Raw genomic sequence first — 22,589 nt, 5'->3', positions numbered from 1 at the left:
AAATCCCAGCTCTATTACCACTAGCTGTGTGACCCTGAACAAGTTACTTAATGTTGCTGAGCCTCTGCTTCATCATTAGTAAAAATTTTAGTACTCACCTCCAGGGCTTGTGAGGATTAAATGAGAAAATCTATATAAAGGACCTGGCACAGCATCTGTCACCCAGTAAGCACTCAATAAATTTTAGCTATTATTATTAGACAAAAAAGAGTAAAAACTATTTTTTGTTTTTCGTTTTTAAAAAGATAATCATATCCAAAGGGTCAAAATATAATTTAAAACCATTATGATTTTTACTAGTATGGGAGATACTACAAAACCAGGGATGATCCTCCCAGCCTTGTATGCAACTGGACTCTTGATTTCAAGAGAAGTTTTGCATGTGGGATCTTCGTTCCCCAACAGGGATCGAACCCAAGCCCCCTGCATTAGCAGCGAGGAGTCTTAACCATTGGATGGCTAGGGAAGTCCCTACACTCTTGATTTCAGATGTCACTTAAATATGGGATCACATTATAGGAACGCAAAGAAAATGTGGGCAGCTCCTCTCAGCAATAAAACCAGGGTTATTTTATTTTAACCTTCCTACCCAAGATGCTTTTCACAATAAAGCCTGAAGGTAAATTATGTCCTCCCATCTAGAGCTAATAAGAAGAACAGTAAAGCAAAGGAGAGTGTCTCCCTTTGAACTAATGGGATTTTGGCCAAATGAAAAGAGAAATCAGTCAGTGCCCAACCCCCAGAATAGTAGACAGCTCTCCTGACCAGGAAGTACAATCAGGCCAGCACGCAGCCCAGTCCCAGTAGTATGTAAGTGGATCTCTTAAGGACCTCTAAGCTTCATTTATAAGCGTTAAGGGACACTGCCCCTTAAGCTTGAGGTAGTAAAGCTCTTGCCACAAGGCCAAGTAGGCTGCTCTTTCTCTCAGTTGCTACTGAAGAGTTACTACTCTGTGGACCTGTGACATGGTTTTAACAGAAAAGGGCTGACAATGCAGTGTTGAAATAAATGTTACAAATTTCAACACTGTTGCAGGTGCCCTGACCAACCCTAACTCTCAGACCTCTGAGGCTACCCCAGAAAGACAAGACACATTAACACCATCTAGCTGGACACTTGAGCAGTCCCTGCAGCTCCTTGGTTCATTCTTCCCATATAGAATACTAAAATTCCACAAATAGAGAGGTTTCTAATTTTATGGGGTGGGGAGAGATTTCAAATGTCTATCTTTACTAAACACTGAATTTAAATCTTGCAGTATAGTAAGTAAATCGTACTACATTTTAGATTTGTAATTGTGAATGTTATGAAGGATACTTCTGAACTCTACACATCTCTGGAATCATCCACCATACTCTAATACAGTGGTTTCCAACCAGGGTGATTTTGCCCCCAGGGGACATTTAGTCATTTAGAAAGGTATAGGCTACTGGCATTTAGGAAATCAAAGCTGGGGATGCTCCTAATGATCTTGTAATACACAAGACAGCCCACTACAACAAAGGATTATTTGGTTCTTGCTCAATCAAGAGCAAGGTTGAAAAACCCTGCTCTACCACAAAAGCTGCCTCATTTCCCATTTCTACCCTATACCCTAGGGAAGATCCCAAAGTTTTCACTACTCCCAATTCCTGATGCTGCAAACAAGCATGCCTTCACTTTCAAATCTAAAAACTCCTTCCTGGCTAAGCTGTCTTCCTCCACCAAAAGAGTTCCAAGTGCCAAGCCACAAAATCAACATGCCTTCTTCCCCAGTAAGGATAGCCCATTCAGACAGCTCTGGTAACAATCTTCCCTTGGAACCCAGACTCAGACTACAGCCATACTGACTGAGGCTCATTCTCTCAAAATGTCCTTTCCTTAACCCCCTTTTCCTAGTCAGGACAGTGAGGCAGAAGGAAGATGAGGAAAGAAGGAAGATTATTATCCTAAGGGAGGCTACTCAAAGACAACTGCCACGTCCAGGCTGCACAGAAAAACACAAAGATGATTGTTCTCTGTCCTTATTTCTTCTATACTATGTAGGTTCTACAGCATCAACCAGAAATTAAGTTCTACCATTATATCTCCAGCACTTAATTTAGTGCTAAGTACATTAAAAAAATGAAAGGAAATACTTGTTGAACTCATAGATTGAGCAAATGAATGAGTAAATCTGTCTTTTCTGTCACTACCAACTTACTCATCCAATAAAGTTTGTGATTTTTGCTCCCACCATTCTCAAGAGAACCAAAAAATTCAGCTTCATTCGTCACAGAGATAATTTCTAGAGGGAAGAAAGGCCCCAAATCTTGACATATTTTAGACATATGTCTCATGCAGAAAATAAGGCCTGGAAACAGGGAAGCGTGATTTAACTGAACACTGAAGGTATATAGCAGGTTTTAAAGTATTTGGCGACTGAATAAAGGAGCCATATACTAACAACCTAGGCTAGGTTTTCTGCCACAGCTCTGGTCACTTCACTGTCAGAGGACTGGAAATGCCTTTAAATTGCAGGACACTAAAAACCACACTCCAGAGGTGGAAACAATGTTATTTCCCTTTCAAGCTCTGACTGTTTCTCAGAATTTCAGCTCTAACAGTTAATGACTTCACCCCTTCCTTCAAAAATCTATCCCCCTCCCCCCTAAAAAAAAAAACCGAGCTGAGGAGGCAGGTTATACAGTGCCCAAGCCCAAGAGACCAAAAGTAGCAGTACCACTTGTCTCTTAAGAACCCTCACGGTTTTTGTTTTTTTCTGGCCACACCTCGCAGCTTGGGGGATTTTAGTTCCCCGACCAGGGATCGAACCCAGGCTCTTGGCATTGAGAACGTGGAGTCCTAACCACAGGACCACCTGGGAATTCCCAAGAACCCTCATGCTTTAGTTTTTAATGAATATTTGCTAAACTGTTTGGTAATATTTTCATTATGTAAAATGCCCCTTTAATTATTCTCTTTAACTAGGAGAAGGACAGAACACCACGTAACAATAACACAATGCTACTTCTACTGCCAGTGACCCAATCCAAGAACAATCTCCAGAACTCTTCAAAGAAGACAGGTTTTTTGTTTTGCACAATTTTATAAATCTCAAAATTATGAAGACCAAAAAGTTGGTGAAAAATGGTCCCTCTGACCCATGTGCAGCAATGCTGAGAAAGTATTAATCTTAGGCTATGAGGTATATGAGGACATCCATATCCTAAGAAATAAATCAGGAAGATTATCTGCCCCAGGAAATCCTCAAGAGTTTTATACTTCACTCTATGTCCTAGGAAATAAAAACTCTGGCATTACTGCCTCACTGTACACATCTCACACAAGGTCAAACATCATACCGGTTATTGGACTAACTTCCACACTATTTTAACTGTATTTTATTCTTTCAGTAAAAGAATATAGCAGACCTCTTCAGAGATGATAAGAAAGGTCAACATCAGCAAGACACAGTAACCCTAACAAGCTTTGCTTCCCTCTTGGCAACACCTGATTCCAGAACCACAAGACTGCAAGATGAGCCTCTCAGGGCATTCTAGATTTCTGACTGGCTCTGAGGTCGGCCCACATAGTTCTCCCTACACCTCAAATTTTTTCCTTTACGGAGAGGCTTAAAAAAAAAAAAAAAAAAAGTCAATATTAAGAAATCCACTTCTCTGAGAGAAAAATGCATCCACTTTACAAAAAGGCCATGAAAGGTTTACTGCATTCAGCTTTCTGATCGGTCGTGTATCAAATGAAGCCATAGCTATCTACTTTCTCAAAATCAACTTTTATTTCTCTTAAAGAGTCCAAAGAAATAAGAGTAGTCTTTCTCCTTCCTTCATTCTTTTAACTTCCACCAGGGAAAATCAATTTACTATTCTGTCAGGCCCCAATCTAGGTAAACAAAGGTTGAAGAATGGGGAACTTAAAATCACTGTCAAGAAAGCAACTCAAAGGAACCAATCAGTCAAGCAGAAGGGCAAGAAAAAGGACAGTGACACTGAACTCGTTTTTACTGTTTCCAGACTATCAACCCCAACAGCCCCAGTAAAAGGAGCAATGATGCTATCTTACCAGTGCCACACACATAATCATATATGTCTATCTGGTCCTATCCTGGACCTTTAATCTAAGAATCTACAATTCAGGTGGAAAATAGAAAAGATTATTTAAATGTTAGGCTTAAGCAGTTTTCAGGATAGTCCAAATGATCTCACCTCTCAAAACAGAAAATCCTGTGGCCAGCTCACCTCAAACCAAACCCAGGGTCTAACCAAGTGCCTGGGGGCACAGTACACACAGTCCATCACTATATGCTATAGTAGAAATCTCCTGGAGTTATCAGGTGGGAAAAAGGGAAAATCTGGACACATGACTTTGCACAGAACAAGGGAAAAGCTTAGCCCTCTCCACGAATGGTAATAAGAGAGATGTCTTTTATGGACTGAAGCATAAGTCATATGATAACTAATTCTCCTAATTACTTGGTACTGCAGAAGGTAAACCCCCATGTCAACTAACAGGCTTCCCACAGGGACTTATCTTTAGGCTAGAATCACCAGTGAGGAAGAAGCCCACCACACTCACTCTGCAAATCAGTCCCTATCCCCCCACACACAAACCCCACTCAGTTTAATCTTCCCCATTCTCCCCTCTTCTTCCACCTCTCGGAATCAACTTCATCACGTCACAAGCTCACTTACTCAAGTGCTCATCAATACAGAAACTATCATACTTAAGAATAAATTTAATATTCGTATGTATATAAGAATATATATTAAGCAGGATCCCAAAAAGCCACTCTCATGACACAAAAGATCCCAAGTCTTCCTGACAGCTCTCTACACCGAGGGAATTTGCATCACTTGTGTAGCCCTGCTGGTGGATGAGTGAGTTTGATTTTTCTATGACCTCTAGCTCAGGGGAAAAAAAATCCAGACAGGGAGACAGAGATGCTTTGGAGGGGGGATTGGGATCAGGGAGTCAACTGCAGTGACTACTTCCAGTTGACAAATTAAGTTTACCAAAAAAAAAAAAAAAAAAAAAAGTCGAACGAAGGACTCTCAGACCACATGGTTGGCAGGATCCAAGCTTGCCCGAAGGCCTCAGAAAATGAAACCAAATCTGATTAAAATGGACATTTCAAAACAACGAGAGACGCAGCAGCAAACGCACAGCTGCCATTTCCCGGCCACTTCCTGCGGGAGGTTTGGGGGAGGGGCTGTTTGTGTACAGATGGAGGTGGAAGCTATCCCCCCCGCATCGCCCCCCGAAGGATGCAAATCTCCCACTCCAATAAATCCTACAAAGGATGACTGCTGTTGGCATTGCATTCCCCTGAAAATTGGGTACACCTGGAAAGAAAGGGATGATGCGGGATCATCTTTTCTGCCACGGAAATGGGGATCCCCTTAGTGAGGGATCCCCCTTGGAAAGGGCTCCCTCTTCATTCTTCCCTCCGGCCCCTAAGGCCGGCTCAAATCCGTACGCCTCAGCACCGGCCCTATCAACCCCCATCCCTGGAGTGGCGGATTCTCCCGGGACTCGGGGGCCCCAGGCCAAAAACAGCTCCACTCCAGCAAGGCCCTCTCGTGTTCGCCAAGCTCAAGAGAACGTGCACCCCACACCCCCACCCCGCCAAGCGGACACCCCGAGACCCCTGGAAACCCCTCTGACCTCCACTCACCGTTGCCAAAACGCCCCAATCCCCACAACCTGGCCGGCGGGGAGGAGTGAGCCGGAGCCGGAGGGGGCGGGGAAGCTGCGGCCGAGAGAGAGCCGCCCTCCGCGGCCTCCGCCGCCGGGTCCTAGCGCCGGCCATCCCGGGTCCTAGCGCCGGCCATCCCGGGTCCTAGCGCCGGCCATCCCGGCTCCCCGACCCGGATCTGGGTCCTAGCGCCGCAGTGTCTCCCTAGCCTACCGGGAAGCTCCCTCTGCACTGTGTCTCATTGTGGGCGGTAGTCCTGCATCACACTGAGCAAACTGAAAGGCGTGTCCTGATCCCAAGGTTAACCTAAAAGACTAAACCAAATTTCTAGGACCGAGGCATGTGCCACTCCCCTAAGATCATTTCGGGGGCAGTTATTTCCCAGGCTGGGTAGTGGAAAAGTGGAAGTGTAGAAGCAGAAAGGTAAGTCAGGAAAATTCAGTCCTGGTAAAGGGGTGGAAAAAGGCAAGCTCCTGCTCCATCTGCTGCCCACTCACCTCTGTCCCGTGGGTGGCAGCCTGGTCCTGCCTGGATCACCACTTTCCCGGCGACATCCACAGGGCTCTGGGGGTCGGGAAGATTCCTGTGGGTAGGAAAAGGAAGCTTGGCTCAGAGACCAGACAGGGAAGGCCTGAGTCTAGCCTAAACCTGGTCAGAGGGACAGGGGAGAAGCAGGAAAAATGACCAGCAAATAAGGTGCCCCAAATGCCCACCTATTCTATAGTTCCAGTATACTTTTTCTGATAGAGCTATATAACTAAGTGAGACCTTCTGAGAAGAGGAAAGAAAAATCTAGCAGAGGACTAGAGTTTAGCTATCACCTAAAACGTCTATTGCAGGGACCCAGAATGAAGAACAGTGTCATACATGATGTTAGAATTTAGAGAATTTGTAGTTCAACATTCTCTTGTTTGGTAGATGAAGAAATTATGGCCTGAAGAGGTTAACCGACTTGTTCAAGGTCAAACTGTGGATAAAATGTGACTAGAAACCAGGTTTCTTTTCCTTACAACTCAACAGACTTTGCAGGCTTCAAGATAATTCCCATTCAATTCATTGCAATGCAGTTGTACAAACAGTTGCCTAACTGTGCAAAACTCAAGCTGAATATTCTGGAAGAGGAACAGACAGAGTGGGGATGATGAAACTCTGGCAGGTTGGGGGGTCAACAAATACTTTTTCCTTTGGGAGTCTGGGGAGGAAGGAGACCTGAAAACTGGGTGGGGCCAGAGTAAGGCAGGATCAAATACATTAGTGTAGATTGGATTTCCTTACTCCACAGGGGAGTGAGTTCTTCCTAAATTTGGGGGACAGACTTCACTCCCCACTACAAATGGCTCAGAGAAGCTTAGAAGGAAGTGAGCTTCAGCAAAGCCTCAAAGTGTGTGGGCCAGAGAGAGAGGGGCTAAGAGGGTTGGGAGGGTTTCTGTCCCTCTCCTGAAAAAAGTAGATTGTCAGTGGGAAGGAGTAGACAGAAATCAAAATCCTTTTCTCCCCCATGACTCAGTAACAGATTTATAGGGTCACCTAGTATAAAAAATAAGTACCCCCAACAGCCTAGTGACCTCAAGCCCCTGGGTAAATAGAGGCCACACTCAGGGTAGAGGGGGTCCTTCTTTCTGGAGAAAGCAGGGATCCAGCAAATTTCTGCTAAGGAATGCTTCCCCCATTCCCAAAATAAAGACAGGTGAAGAAGAGAGCTCAGGGCATGGAACTGGCTTCCTAAAGGGCTGAGGAAGAGAGCTAGGTATCTTTTTTTTTTTCCTTTTCCTCTTTCCTTTTCCAGGGCAGACGAGGGAGAATCTTCCTACCTCCCGCCCCCAATCATAGGGCTGGCCAGTCGGAGGCGGGCGGCAGGGGAGGAGCCTGGGCCAGTCAGACGGGTGTAGCCACGCCCCTTCCCCCACCACCACACACCCACACACACCCACCCGCTGGCTCCACTCGGTTCCGGAAGAGCCGGTTACTCCTGTGCCCCACTGACTGCTCCCACCCCTTCCGAGCCCCAGGCCTAGTCTCCAGGGCAACCCCTAGGACTATCCCGGCCAGGAGCGATTGGGAAGAGGGGTGTTGGATAGGAGAGGGCCACCTGGGATTAGAAAAGAAAGTGGGGCAGGATCCATTCTTTCCCATCTGGTGCAGAAAGACTACAATCACCTTCCTCCTTGAATGAGACCCCTCCTCATCCCATCTAATCAGAGGTCTTCCTTGCTCTTTGAGGAAGGATGAGGGTGGGGTGTCAATATGCCAACAGCTGGGTGTTTACTTCTTGCCAGAAGCCACCCCAAGCAGCAGCTGTGCTTCTCCCCCCCCATCCAGATGACAGAGGGCAGACTGACCCTTTCTGTCCCCAAACATTCCTCAATCCCATCAGATGTGGCCAATCACCCACCCACCCCACCTCCCTTTAGGAAGCTACTAGAAAGAGGAAGGGGCAAATGGTCTTTTTTTCAGCAACTTGTGAGAAGGGTACCTAGGGAATACTCTGAACCTCTCACAAGCCAGGCCAGTGGGCGGGTAATAAAGAGAATGGGGAGGGAGAAATTAGCACCTGCTCCCCCTTTCTCACCCTCCCTGTGTTTCTGCTGCACCACCCTGACTGGGGTCAGCTGCCACAGTGCGTGGCTCCACGCAGAAGCCAGATGGCTGGGGCTGGGAGGGGGAAGAGACAGAAAGGGAGAGAGAGGGGATTCATTTGCATCCCTCTACCTCTCTCCCTCTCCCTGTCCAGGTACTACTGGAATTCAACCCCAAACACCACTGCTGACCACCCTCTCCTCCCGCCAGCTCCCTCCCAGCCTGTGAAACATGACTCAGAAGAGTCTGAAGCAAATCCAGACACCCTGTCCCCTCGTTCTGGAGTGTGCTGTGTTGGGGTTAGCAGGGAATGAGAGCGCAAGAAGGGAAGGGGCAGGGCTAGGGTCGCAGCTGGATTTGCAGGGAGGGGGAATTCCCCAGTGGAGGTGGGGTAATTATTAAAGACCTCCCTTGTGCTCACTGGCTGAAGGGTTCACAGTGTTAATAGGGTCTAGTAGGGAGATGGCCCTCAACCTTGTAACCATTCCAGCTTGTCCCCCTTCCCTGTCCAGGTTAATGGAAAACAGTCTCCTCCCCCTCTGTATTCTGGGGAGGCCAGATTCTCCTATAACACATCAAAAGGACCACAACTCATCCCTCTTCTCTCCAAACTGGTATGTGTCCCCTCAGATTCAGCAGTCTTTTTTTAAACTCCCCAACGAGCTTCTCCATGCTGGTCTCAGAAGAGGATGGAGAAAGACCTAATTTCCTTAGGACTCCCTTTGCATCTGAATAGAGAAGGCTGGGCTTCCCAGGCTTTCCCCACCACCCCACTGCCCTTAGAGACTTAGTCCAAGAACCTCATCCACCGTCGCCCAACAACCCCTTAAGCCCAGAATCACAAGATTCTGGATGCGCCCTCCCCCATTCCCTGACTCTGGGGCAGGAGCGTTCTTAGGCTGGACCGGCCCACCCCAAGTCCAAGAGGGTCGTTCCCACCTGGGCTGGTGCTGAGGTCGCACCCCCAAAGTCCGGGAGAGGTGGAGTGGGGTGAGGGCTACAGAAAAGCTTTAGATGGGAGTTAGTTGAACTTGAAGGGCTAAACGGAGCAGGGCCTGGAAGTGACTCTAGTCTATGATAGCCCCCAACCCCCCTTACTACGGGGAAGGAGAGTAGTTGGGGTGGCGGTTGTTCCCCCTCCCACTGGAGGTTAGGATGGCGTGGGAAAGCGATGGTTCCAGAGGGGAGGAGGAGAAACCCGGACCGCGGGAGATTTTTCTGGCGAGGAAGGAGCGGGGGAGGGGGAGATCCTGGGTCCGGAATAGGAGGGGTACCCGGGAGAGGTTGGCCGAGAGGCGTGAGAAGCCTCCGGATTCCGGTCGCAGAGGACAGGGGAGAAATGGACGAGTAGATAGTGCGGGGGAGAGAGGAAGGGCAGCTCCCGCAGGGGGAGGGTCAGATCCCGAGTCCAGGGCAGCGGGGATCCCGGGGCAGGGGACCGCAGGGGCGGCCCGCCCGGGGGCTCTGGGACCAGACGTGGGTTCCGTACTTAAAGGGACAGGAGCTACTGGGGTAGGGACGAGCGCTCGGGTAGGGCTGTCGCGAAGAATCCGCTGAGGGAGGGGGAAACGGGTGGCGTCTCCTAGGGGCCTGAACCAGGAAGGATCCCAGATGGAGGAAGAGAACAGATCCCAGGAAAAAGAGACAGAAACTTCTGCGGTGAAGTGGGGGATGGTGGTGGGTCCGAACTGGAGGACCTGGGAGAGCTCCACCCGCTCTCCGGAGGCACCGGCAAAGATCTCTTCACAAAGGAGGGCCAGGAAGGCAGTAAGAGTCGCAAGGACTCCGGAGGAATGGAGGTGTCGGAGAGGGAACTCAAGGCCGAGCGTGTTGGGGGTAACAGACAGCTGCCCTACTAGATGAACAGGTTCCCTGTGTTTCAGCTCCTCAGGGGCTCAAGCCCTACAGCCCTGGAGAGACGCAGCCTCCTTCCCCCAGCACGACCCAAGTTTAAAAACTTCTGCAATCAGGAAGCCAGGAGGGCAAAGACCTCCTAGGCCTTTCAACCTCAGTCCTGCCTCTCTCTGTCTTCTCAGTGACTGAAGCTTGGGGATCGCCAGTAGCAGCCCTAGTGAGGGTGGTGTGGGGCCGTGAGAATCGGCTTTCTTCTAGTTCAGTTCTCCCCCAGCCGCCACCACCCTTGCGGCAACCTATGGGGCAACAGGAAGCAGCTGCTCAGTGCAGCCCCCCACCTGGTGGTGGGTCAGGGTCAGGGAGGGAAGAGGGCAGGGACTTGAAAGGCTGAGGAGAAAACAGGGGGAGAAGCACCTTAAAAATCATCCAGTGCGACCAAAAGTGGGCTTTACTTTTGTGGGGGTAAAGCCAGCAGTGAGTGCTGTGAAATACTTCTTGAATCTCAGCAGCTTAAGTGGGAGGCGCAAGGGGCTGAGGCGGGGGTGGTGAGGTGGGGAAAGCCCCAACCTAAGGTACACTCTTAGGCTCTTCCCCAGAGCTGGAGCTGGCCAGTGCTCATGACCCCTTTGTCGGCAGCCTCACCAGCTGAGCCCCTGTGCCCCTATAGTCTGGTTTCCCCTCCTTCACCCCCCAAAAGAGCAAAGGTTAGGCCCCACCCCTGCTGAGTCAGCCAGGGAGGGAGGTAGGCATCCCTCAGGCCTTCCCGGGGGCTGGTCCTCATACTTACCCATGTCGGGCTGGCAGGGCTCCAGGGCTGGGACCACCCAGCTCCTCACTGTCCTTGGTTCCCCCTTCACGTGCAGGCTGGTGTTAGATCCTCCCAAACTGTGAGGTGGGAACTAGCACGAATCAAAAAGCCAATGTATGCTTCCTGCGAACCACAGCCTGAACTGCTGTAGGGTGATGTCCCTGTGTGACAGACTAGGGTGGGGAGGGAGGAGGGAAGGGCGTGGCTTTCTCTGGGTGGAGAGGGAGGAGGCGGTGAGGACAGGGCAGAACCAGGAGAAATATGGAGGAAGGTTAGATCTGTGTTGACACCCCAGTGGCGTGGTACAAGAAGAGAGCGGTGAAGGGGGAAGGAAATAAATAGTTGCAGCTAGTGAGAAGGAGAAGGTTCTCGATGAATGCTAAGAGACATAAATGTATGGGGGGAAGGGTGGAGGTATGATAGAAACAACCTTTAGGTTCACAGTTCCTAGGTCTGCATCTGGATAACATGGGAAAACAGAGCAGAAAGGGTGGACCCATGCCCTGGGGGCTTCTGCACCAGCTTCTTACCCACTCCAGAGTAAGGACCTAGAGGATGTGCCCCCAACCCCCATAACTCAGCATTTCCCCAAATCCAGGCTTTTCTAGGAGCAAACTACTGGACACAGGCAGCTCAGGGGCTCCACCTAACGTCCAGATCATGACACAGGAGAGACGTGCCAAGGACGTCACAGGCAGATGGGGGGGAAACTCAGAGGCCCCTACTCCACCCCTGGCATCTCTCCCAAGGCTCCTCCCCAGCCTTCAGCCCCCAGGGGCCTCTGAATTGGGATCTGTTTGTCCTGCCCTGCTTCTACCCGACTTGAATGCCTCGGGGTGGAGCTTATAGATTCAGGCTCCTCCTTAGGACAAAAGCCCCAGCTGGTTTGTAAACAGTCATTAGCAAAGAACCACATCCCAGCAAATGGCCTTCATGGATTTCAAAATGGTGAGATCAGAGCTCTTGCAGAGCCTCCAGTCCTACCACCACCAGAGGGCAGTAGGAGATGGGTCTGGGCCCAGAAAAGAATGTTTAAGGGGCATCAAATCCAACCCTGCACTTGTTTGAAAAGGTGGGTGTACTTTTGAGTAATCCTTGCAATCCTGCTTGTTTTAGTGGGCTAAGATGAAGGGAAAATTGTCTAATTCCATTATTTAGTTCAGAAACCCAAGCCCAACACCACTGAAAATTACTATTCTCCTGTAAGATTCTTTCCCCAATTTTCTTAAGGGATTTTAGCAGACCTCAGAATAGGCCCCATGGTACTTTATATTCTGCATTGCCTCAAGGAATCACAAACATACCAGTCTTGCCCAAAATATAAGTTAGGAGGCAGTAGTTAGGAACACCTTCTGAAAAAAAGGAAGGTAGAAAGATAGAAAAGAGGGCTGTTTTGACTCAATTTTAATCCTTCAGAACATGTTATCATTTCCAAAAAATTTCATTCACTGATTAACCCCTGCCTTCTCTTAGAATAGCGGTTATTTCTAAACCCAACCCATTTTCCCCAAAATGCTCTTCTAAAAAGTCCTTTGGCTTTTTAAAAAGCAGAAATGCACTATATACAAGAGGCAAAAAATCAACTTCCTTTGAACAGTGACATAAAAGGGCAAAAGATGAGGCCCTACTATTAAGATCACATCATCCCCAGGAAACCCATTCACAAGACTCACAGCTGTTCATCAATCCAAGACAATGGCTTTTCTTTTTTGATGACCCCATTTCAAATATATATGGCCTACTTCGTGCTGTTTCTTGTGTGTGGTTATTCTAAAATTACTATTAAAAACGTCAGTGTTGGCTGTGTTGTCAAGACCAAGAAAAACAGACAGATGCTGAGGGATGTACTTTTTATTGGAAACCTTCAATACTCTTCAGACAGAACACAATGTCTTCAATCAAGGCTCTCAGGAATGTGGCCTACAGAGAAAACTGCAATTTCTGGATTAGGAGCAAGGAGACGGGACAGCACGGAGGATGAGTGCTTAGTTTGCCAAAAAGACCCTCTCAGGAGTGCTCTTCAGCCAGCTTATCAGCTTTTGCCACAGCTTCTTCAATGGGTCCCACCATATAGAAGGCCTGTTCTGGGAGATGGTCATATTCACCTACATGGAAAAAAATCCAACTGGTAAGAAGTGAAGGATATTATCAACTTTCTGCAGTGGGTACATACCTCACCACTTGAGGCCACCAGTCAGAATGTGGTGAAATCGTGTCATCTTAGGTATCTTTTCTTAAACTTCCCTCACAAATCCAATTTACAAGACATGACGCTACAGTACAGCTTAAGAACAAATGGTCCGTAGTCATATAACCTGGGTTCAAATTCTTGCTACTTTGGCTGTATGATATTGGGACTGGTTATTTTAAACTTTCCATGCTTCAAGTTTCCTAATTTGTAAAACAGGATAATAATGCCTTCCTTATAAGGATGTTGTAATTCACTTAGAAGAGTAGCTAGCATGAAAGCACTCAGTAAGTCTAAGTCTTACTCTCAGACATTGAGTATTTCCAAAGAAAACTGATGGGAAATAACTTACTTTTATATAAAAATTATGTAATTAGGCACAATATATTTATATATTGCTTGATGGTTCCTGGAATGGGAACACAGCACAGCAAGCATTCAAGGGATTGCAGTTTCTTTGCCATTTTATGTTCAGCCTTATACTTGAAATCTCACCTGCCAAAATCTGCTGGAATCCTTTGATGGTCTCCTTCAGGGGTACCAGTTTCCCCATATGACCGGTAAAGACCTCAGCCACCTGGAATGGCTGAGACAAGAAACGCTGTATTTTCCGTGCACGGGACACAGTTAATTTGTCTTCCTCAGAAAGTTCATCCATACCCAGGATGGCAATGATGTCCTGGAGGGATTTGTAGTCCTATGAGAAAACAAGATTAAGAGAGGCCTAGTAAACATTTACATTCCTCTAATTTGGACAAAAACCTAAGGATTAACACAACTTTATATTCACACTGAGCTCTGTATACAGCATTTTAGCAGTTTACTGCACTTAACTGAAACAAATTAGTTACTTGGGGGTCATGAGAGCCCTCAGCTAAGATCAGTGTCTTATTTCCCTTACTCCGAGTCTATTAGGTGGTGTTAGAAAATATTGGATTCCAAACGTGGAGTACCTGGAAACTCAAGAGACCTCATTAACACTCACTAGGAACTGCTGGTCTCATCTTTTCTTGCTCTAAACCAAATCACAAATCACCAGGAGAGATACGGTCCTAATACAGTCCCCAAATTCCCTCTACAACTTTATGGCCACTGATCTCACCTGCAGTACTCACCTGTAGGATCTTTTGTACCCCACGGGCAACATCATAATGCTCGTTGCCAACAATGTTGGGATCCATGATGCGAGAAGTGGAGTCCAGAGGATCCACAGCTGGATAGATGCCCAGCTCAGCAATAGCACGGGACAGCACAGTGGTAGCATCCAAATGGGCAAAGGTAGTGGCAGGGGCAGGGTCAGTCAAGTCATCAGCAGGCACGTAGATAGCCTAAAGTCAAGAACCCATGAAGAGCAGCAGGAAGCCAAGTAATTCTACTTAAGCCATCCCCTTTTCTGACCTCTCCTCATTATGTCACTCTTATCTTCTCAGCATTCAAGAGTCCACCTCAAAAAATGTGGACTCTTATCACCCCTAATAGTGGCTGAGTAAGCTTATAGATGATCTAGTCCCTCCAAGACGTGATGAAAGAATTTTCATTGTTATTCGTTTTGTTCTTCATCCTACTTTTTAACTCTATTGTAGTGATACCGACTTTAACAGTAAAAAACAAAAACCCTTGCACTATTATACTAATTCATCAGGAAAATGAACCATGAAAAGTTAATAAAATTTAGACAAACTTCTAGATAATTTTTACTATATACCATCTACATACATTTGAAAATTTGTAGTAGTTAGTGTAGTCCATATTTAATGCTCAGTTTCCATGCAGCTTCAAACTCCCCTTCAGGATGGAAACCACTACTTTCTGATCTACATTTACATGTACACCTTCAATTAGTTTAGATGAGTGGTTTCTTAATCTTTTAGGGTCTTTAACATGCACACGCAGAATTTTACACATTATTTCAGGGAGCTCAGGTACCTACTTAAAAGCCTTTTGAGATATAAGTAACTAGATTTTGTACCTTTCTGTACATGCCTTTATACAAATTAGACCTTCATCCATTTAACTGTTCTCACCTGTACAGAGGTGATAGATCCCTTTTTGGTGGTAGTGATTCTTTCCTGCATGGTACCCATGTCAGTGGCCAGGGTAGGCTGATAACCCACAGCAGAAGGGATTCTGCCCAATAAAGCAGACACCTGAAAAAAAAAAAAAAAATCTTTAGCCTCATCTGCATCATTCCATAGAAAGGTCAAATGAACCAGGTTCTCTCAAGCCTTCTCTCTTACCTCTGAGCCAGCCTGGGTGAAGCGAAAGATGTTATCAATAAACAGTAATACATCTTGACCTTCTTGGTCTCTGAAGTATTCAGCTACAGTCAGTCCAGTCAGAGCTACCCGGGCCCGAGCACCAGGCGGTTCATTCATTTGACCATACACCAGCGCGACCTGCAGTAATTATACAAATTCAGAAATTGTGGCAGAGGAGTGGGAAAGCCATACACCCAAGGTCCCCAAATCAGAGAAACTACCAAAAAACCCTCCTCAGATGTCTATGTTTTTGTTCACAATTTTCCCTTTTAGAGATGTAGTTCAAAACAACATGAAAGGTAATTTCTTATAATTACTGAGGCAATGTTCTTACAGTAGAAAGGAAATAAACTGTAAATAAGTGAAAGGCACAAAATAGGGTAATCTGAGATATAAGAACCACCTTCAACTCCCCCCAAAGTTAGCTTTCAAATGATGGGTCTATGTACCAAAAACAAAGACTACAAATATCAAAGAAAAAACAAAATGTACATTAGTGTATTAGAAGCTGGGGGAAAAGCACTGACAAATTTCGTTTGTAGGTCCTGGGACAATAAAATGAAAATATAGAACATGGCTTCACCTAGCAATGCAGTCAACTGCAGCAGTTTCCTGGCACTACTTTGTGGACATCAATCAGCTCAGTGCTCACCTTGGAGGTGGCATCTTTTAAGTTGATAACACCAGACTCAATCATTTCATGGTATAAGTCATTGCCCTCACGAGTCCTCTCACCAACACCAGCAAACACAGAGTAACCACCATGGGCTTTGGCAACGTTGTTGATTAACTCCATGATCAGTACTGTCTTGCCAACTCCAGCACCCCCAAAGAGCCCTAGGAGACGTTGAGAAAAAAAGAATAAGAGTTTTGTTTCCAAATAAGCAAACTTCAAAAAAAATTTTTGTTTCTTTCCATCTTCTCCCTTCTCAGAAATGGCAGCTGGCATCAGCAAACTCAGAAGAACGAAAGTCAGAAGCTACTCATCAGTGAGGGATAGATCTCAGTACCCACTCATAACACTGTAGGATTTTTTTCCACACATTAGGTTTGGAAAATATCTACCCACCACTAACATACCAATTTTGCCACCCTTGGCATAGGGAGCCAGCAGATCCACAACCTTGATACCGGTAACCAGAATTTCCTGCTCAACACTCATCTCCATGAATTCAGGAGCCTCTGCATGAATAGCAGCAAATCTGTAAAGGTAGAAGATCAGCGTCTATTCTTCTTATTAAACAGTACCTCTCAATTCTCAAGCCTAACCCTTTACTCATAATCTTATCTCTTATGTAACATTCTAGATAAAACTGTCACCCACCATCAAGCCCAAATGTTCTGCAATAAAGGGGATTTCATCACCTCAGGAAGCAATAATCCCATTCCCTGACAACTTTAACTGTCATAAGGTTTTCCTTTTACAGAGCCCTAACTTAACAGCACTTCTTCACATACCAACAAGAAATACAAAGGCCACTGGTATTAAAATGAACTGAAATAATCAACTTGGGCCCTAAGTAGCAGTTTGATTTTTTTCTCTCTTTTTTTTACCATCAGAACTTCTGCATCATTAATTTTCTTCAGAAGAAGCTGCATTGTGTGGTTTTAATAAATGAATATATCGGCACTTTAAGTATTCTCTGCACGAAAATTCTGCTATAGTAGAGGCTGTCACCTTAACGTATAAAACTGCTAGGAAAAACAGTTCCTTTCTGTGTAGATGCAACAAGAGGGGGATACTCACTGTTTGGTTTTTATGGGACCTCTCTCATCAATAGGTTCTCCAATGACGTTCATGATTCTACCCAAGGTCTCAGGGCCAACAGGAATTTTGATTGGTGCACCAGAATCCAGGACTTTCTGGCCTCTAACCAAGCCTTCTGTACCATCCATGGCAATGGTTCTTACTGTACTCTCACCTGTCAGATAAGGCATTGCAGGGTTATACAGGACAAACTGGCTTCATGATATTTAATGAAGTGTAACTGGCACTGAACACCTAAGTCAACCAAGACTCCTTCTCAGTACGTAAATGTGGCTTCAGCAAACTCAGAAGAACGAAAGTCATTTTGATAAAATCATCATAGAAGGAAGACAGCTTAGTTTGGGGGGATATTTCGGTCAAACAAGATCTTTACTATTCCTAACAAATTCTACTTACCCAAATGCTGTGCCACCTCCAAAACCAGCCTGGTCTCCCTGCCTTGCACTTCCAGGGCATTTAGGATGGGTGGCAGTCCCTCATCAAATTGGACGTCCACCACTGCACCAATGACCGCCACGATGCGCCCAGTGGCGGCGCCTGCCTTTGGCGACGGAGATGGTTGAGCGACATAGTCTCTGGCTAACAGACAAAAAAGATATGGAAGAAGCTGGGGTTAGGACAGTTAAAGGTCATCGGAAACCCCGACATAACTCACAAGTACTGGTGAATACAGCCCAGGCCCGACCTCCTTCCGCTTGCACGGAAGGCGGGTCCAGAGGGAGGGCCGCACTGGAAGCGGAGAAAGAGCCTGCACCATCTTCCCGTCTTCCCATCCTCCTGCACAAAACCCCATTATTCGAGGGCTCGGTGCCCCCATTCCACGGGAAGGTCAATGCACCTGCCCACACTTTTCCGTCACACAACGCCCCCTTCCAAAATGAGACGGAATTAGATCGGTCCTGTTCTTGTTTTCCCGCCGTTAGAGGGCAGGGCGCTGGCCCTGGCGTCCTTCTAGCACCACAGATCCCTTAGGCCCAAGCGACTATCGGCCCCAGGCTCAAGGTCATGGGACGGCAGAAACGAACCCAGCCCCTAGAGCAAGGCACTTACCAGGATGCAGCGCTGCCGGAGCGGCCCGCAGTAAGAGCTGGACTTGAGGTAGCGGCGCTGAAGGGCTGAGTCCCCGAAAGGCCCCAGAGGCCGTGGAGGCGGCCACACGACCCACGAGGCCCAACATGGCGGACCCCGGGTGGCGACTGAGCGCTGCAGCAATCTAGCCTCCAACTCCCCACGGCTGGGGGGCGAGGCCTACTCTGCAGTAGGCATGGCCACTGGATGATCTTGCTGCTCATCACTCTCAGCGCTGCTCCTATAGGCTAATAACCTCCCATCTTCTCAACCATTGGCCAAAATTAGTGCTAATCTGAATTGCTTTTTTTTTATTGGACAGTGTCTAGTTAGGTGCAACCCTCAGAGCCTCGAAACATAATTGGACAACAGAGATGTCAATTGGAGAGAGTACTTGGCGGAACTGCGTTTAGGAAAGGGACCGAGTTCCTGTGGGGAAGCCCTTTGGCTGTAACTGGCTGTCCTTGAGCTCTCTCCTTAGATAGGACCTTGAGCTAGGTGGCAGTCTCAAGGGCGGGGTTAGGGAAGTGGTGGTGTCGTGAAGCACCACTGACTGACCTTGTCTGTTAGGATCCTTCTCTAGAGGCAAACGGTTTTTCTTTCTAATTAGCGAGATTGGAAGCTTTCAGATAACTCAGGTCAGGGATCCAGACAGAATTAAAGCTACAAAGAAACTCACGTAACCAGTCGTTTAACAAATGTGTGCTAGGCATTGAGGAAGCAAAGATAAGTAAGACTTAGGACCTCTTTTAAGGAAAGGCAGACGAGTAAAAAATGCAATCAAGTGTGATGGGTCCTGGTTAGTATAGGGTAAAATGTATGGAGGAAGAAGGAGGGGATAAATTTGGGTCATCTAGAAATGTAGGAGGAATTGTCACTAGGTGGAGGAGGCTGATAGATTGGTCGCAAAACATCAGTAGAATTCCTAGGGTAAAGTAGGAAGGAAGAATATTCCAAGCACACATTTGCATTAAAGAGCATGTTCCTTTTGTGGAACTGCAGGTGAGGAAGGTTAGAGGTGAGGAAGGGGAAAAAAAGATAGTAAAGAGATGAGTATAGAGAGAAGCCAGAACCAGTTCTCAGGGTATTGGATGGGAGCGGAGGCTGGGCAGTGGTAGGTGAGTGGTACTTGAGCATGAAAAATGGTAAAATAAACAGGACATCCTTTATTCAAGGTATTTGGGGGCAGGGTGGGGGAGACCCTTAATCTATTAGAACAAACATGGCTAAATGGAGTAGTTCAGCATGAAGCTAGTTCCCTAGGCTTTCTCCGACCAGCACACATTAATTCTCATTTTTATGCGTGATAGCGAAAGTTTCCTATTTGGCAGCAAGAACTATCAGAGAATTTAAAGGAGCAGGAATAGAAGAGAATGTTAAATTTGAAGTGTCTTTGGTAATCTTGCCTAGTAAGAGGGAAAGAACCCAAGAAAACAGCAACATGTATGGGGCAGGTAGAAAAAAATAAACTACCTAAGGAAGCAGCAGAGGAATAAGGAAAAGACCAAAGAACATAGTGTAAGAATCAAAAATAGAGAATGTTAAAGAGAAAGTGGTCAATAGTATAAATCACATAACCATTCTATAAAATAAGGGCTGTAAAGAACTGGGTTTGGCAACTAGGAATTCATTCCACGGTGATGTGGGGTCAAAGGTACTTTCAATGGATGCATGATATACATTTTTGTTTTGCAATTTGTGCTCTTCCCATTATGCTGGGCAGCATTCCAGTTAATAGGGACCTATATATTTCACTTGCCTCCCTCGACTATCAGAGTTCAAGTTTCTATAGATAGGATAAGATACTTAAAAGAGTATTGCTACTGGAGCCATATTGTGTTTATTTTTTTTAATTTTTAAAAATATTTATTTCGCTGTGCTGGGCCTTAGTTGCAGCACGCGGGAGTTTTTTGGTTACAGAATGTGGGATTTACAGCATGTGAACTCTTAGTTGTGGCACGTGGGCTCTAGTTCCCTGACCAGGGATCAAACCCAGGCCCCCTGCATTGGTATCACAGAGCCTTAGCCACTGGACCACCAGGGAAGTCCCAGACTGGGTTTAAAATCTTGTTTTTGCCACTTACTAAACTGTCACTAGGTTTAAAATCTCTGTATATCACCTTCCTCATCATGAGATAATCTCATAAGGGCGTCTCAAAAATTAAGTAGATTAAAATGTGAAAAGCATTTAGAACAATGTCTGGCGTCTGGCACATAGTTAGCACTGTCTTTGTGTTGGCTAGTATTTTTACTTACTATTGACATAGTGTTAAGATCCTTCGGTTTTGTATCACCAATTTTGGTCGTGGCCAAAATTTTAACCGTCAAACATTTAAACTGACACTTAATCGAAGTTTCAAAGTGAAGATTTCGACCTAAATTTCCAGGTTAACTGAGGCTCATTACTTTTTGAAATGTATTTACACATTTGTCTTTTTAGCAGATTATCAGGAAATTTAACTGTTCTTTGGGCAGCTGGGTTATAATTAAATCTTTGTACCAAAATGCAACGCTAAATGCTTTCAATGTTACCGAGGCATATTTCTCCACTATGCTCAACTTTGTAAACTGATTTTTCTAACTTCTTTGCTGTCAGTTTGGCCCCAGCAACCTCAAGTCCTCTTTTGAAATCAGATAACCTGCTAAATTTATAAGTAATACTGTCTAAAATGAAAGTAAATAAACTTGATTAGCTTGGTTTGAGATAGGCCTTAACAACAGTATTTCTGAATAATGTCATCTATTTTAGAGTTCTGACATGTTTTGGTCCTACTTTGTATTTCTTGATTCCCAGATAGTATTTCATGTAAAATACAAGTTACTTTCCATGGGACAACAGAGACCACAAAGACCTAATCTGGTTTCTGGTTTCTGAAGTTAATTCCAAATGACTGACCCCACAATTCATGGCTGAAAACCTTATGAATTTTATCTTAAGGTGAAGATTGCATTTTCCAACTTTCTTTTGGCTGTGCCACATGGCTTGCGGGATCGTAGTTCCCCGACCAGGGATTGAACCCTCGGCAGTGAAAGCACAGAGTCCTAACCACTGGACTGCCAGGGAGTTCCCTACCAACTCTTTATTTTACTGCCATCCATAATGGTCATGTTCCACATTCTTTCAGTACTCTGGGAAATAGTAAAATGTCTTTGTCTCTACCGTATTTCTTGACAATCATCTTGAGTGATTTCAAATTCCAGGAAAATAATCCAATCAATACCCTAGCTTCAGAGTTTTTTAATCTCTTCAATTCCAACTAGCTTAGCACTGACATTTCATGTAAGTATCCTACTCAAGTTCTACCTCAAAATTCCAATATTCTCTTGTCAAACCACTTTTTTTTTAACACAATACATGAACAAATTCTAAGTATACAGGATTAGAATAAATCCTTTCACCACAACCCAAATCTCATTCCCAGAAATAACCTCTAAAAACGTTTTGCACATATCCATTACTTTCTATCCATTCCATGTACATAAAACATGTGCATTCCGAATTTTTAAAAACTTCAGTGGAAGCACACTACAGAAAGCTTAAGTTTTCTAATCTTTATGTTTTGGAGAACTTTCTGTGTCAGTACATTTAACTTTATTGACTGCAGCTACACCTCATGTCATAAAAATGTGTAATAACTTATTTTACTCCATTAATGGTTATTTGGATTGTTTCAAATGGCTATTACATGCAGTACTGAATGAAAAAAAGGATATCTTGTAAACATTTGAGTACACCATCTACTACTACCTTTAGATTCCTAGAAATAAAATGCTGGCATAAAATTCTGTTCGTTTAATTTATTTCTGGGCCATGCCACAAGTCTTGTGGGATGTGGGGTTTAGTTCCCCAACCAGGGATCTAACCCGGGCCCTATGCAGTGAAAGTTCAGAATCCTAACCACAGGACCGCCAGGGAATTTCCTAAAATTATGTTCATTTAAATGAGATTCTGCCAAATGCCTTCTAAAACATTTTGCTAATTTCCTAGGTTCCCAGAATCCTTGCCAAAACTTTTTTAAAAAAATGTGCCTAAAAATTAAAAAAAGGGCCTAATACTAAATGTATGAAATTACTTTATTGACTGAAGTTGCATTTCCCTAATTTCTAAGACAATACTTTGTCATTTTTATTTCTTCAGTGAATTACCTATCTCTACCTTTTGCCCATTCTTTTCTATTGGCTTGTCACGATTAGTGCTCTTCAAATGCTTTGTTCAATGTTGTAAATATTTTATTCAAGTATATCACTTACTTTTTAACCTGAGTTACCTTTTGATGTCTTTTTTTTTTTTGGCCACACCACGCGGCTTGTGGGATCTTAGTTCCCCGACCAGGGAATGAACCTGGGCCCTAAGCAGTGAGCATGCGGAGTCCTAGCCACTTGGACAGCCAGG

The 22,589-nt window shown here is 45.5% G+C and overlaps 2 protein-coding genes and 2 non-coding genes across 5 annotated transcripts in view; all 4 read right to left on the bottom strand.

Moving 5' to 3' along the window:
• The window catches only part of BAZ2A (bromodomain adjacent to zinc finger domain 2A), a 31,911-nt gene extending 20,840 nt beyond the window's left edge, over positions 1-11,071 (bottom strand). For both annotated transcript variants that reach the window (XM_024736549.1, XM_024736551.1), the window contains exons 1-2: positions 10,894-11,071; positions 6,173-6,258 (exon numbers count right to left, since the gene is read on the bottom strand). The gene's annotated coding sequence lies outside the window, so the exon portion shown is untranslated. The remainder of the gene's footprint in view (positions 1-6,172; positions 6,259-10,893) is intronic.
• Positions 11,072-12,749: 1,678 nt separating this feature from the next.
• ATP5F1B (ATP synthase F1 subunit beta) lies at positions 12,750-18,358 on the bottom strand. The gene is made up of 10 exons (XM_024737047.1): positions 18,179-18,358; positions 17,525-17,707; positions 17,108-17,282; positions 16,441-16,562; positions 16,013-16,197; positions 15,340-15,498; positions 15,127-15,249; positions 14,218-14,430; positions 13,598-13,799; positions 12,750-13,019 (listed from the first exon to the last, which is right to left on the bottom strand). The coding sequence occupies exons 1-10, from the start codon at positions 18,303-18,305 to the stop codon at positions 12,922-12,924; spliced, it is 1,587 nt and encodes a 528-aa protein (XP_024592815.1). The 5' UTR covers positions 18,306-18,358; the 3' UTR covers positions 12,750-12,921.
• On the bottom strand, positions 16,285-16,355 carry LOC112394446 (small nucleolar RNA SNORD59). Its single transcript, XR_003002137.1, has one exon. It is a non-coding gene; the product is annotated as a small nucleolar RNA SNORD59 (small nucleolar RNA).
• LOC112394445 (small nucleolar RNA SNORD59) lies at positions 17,380-17,454 on the bottom strand. The gene has a single exon (XR_003002136.1). It is a non-coding gene; the product is annotated as a small nucleolar RNA SNORD59 (small nucleolar RNA).
• Positions 18,359-22,589: the final 4,231 nt, after the last annotated feature.

This window comes from Neophocaena asiaeorientalis, unplaced genomic scaffold (genome assembly GCF_003031525.2).
Source record: "Neophocaena asiaeorientalis asiaeorientalis breed wild unplaced genomic scaffold, Neophocaena_asiaeorientalis_V1.1 scaffold134, whole genome shotgun sequence".
Classification (NCBI taxonomy): Eukaryota; Metazoa; Chordata; class Mammalia; order Artiodactyla; family Phocoenidae; genus Neophocaena; species Neophocaena asiaeorientalis.
Note: the sequence above shows the minus strand (reverse complement) of the source record. Positions and strands in the feature narration are given on the sequence as shown.

Coding starts and splice junctions, on each gene's coding strand:
- ATP5F1B (XM_024737047.1), bottom strand. CDS start 18,305: ATGTTGGGCCTCGTGGGTCGTGTGGCCGCCTCCACGGCCTCTGGGGCC. Junction 16,563..17,107: donor GGTCCCATAAAAACCAAACA/GTGAGTATCCCC, acceptor CTACCTTTACAG/ATTTGCTGCTATTCATGCAG. Junction 14,431..15,126: donor GATCTATCACCTCTGTACAG/GTGAGAACAGTT, acceptor TCTTGACTTTAG/GCTATCTACGTGCCTGCTGA.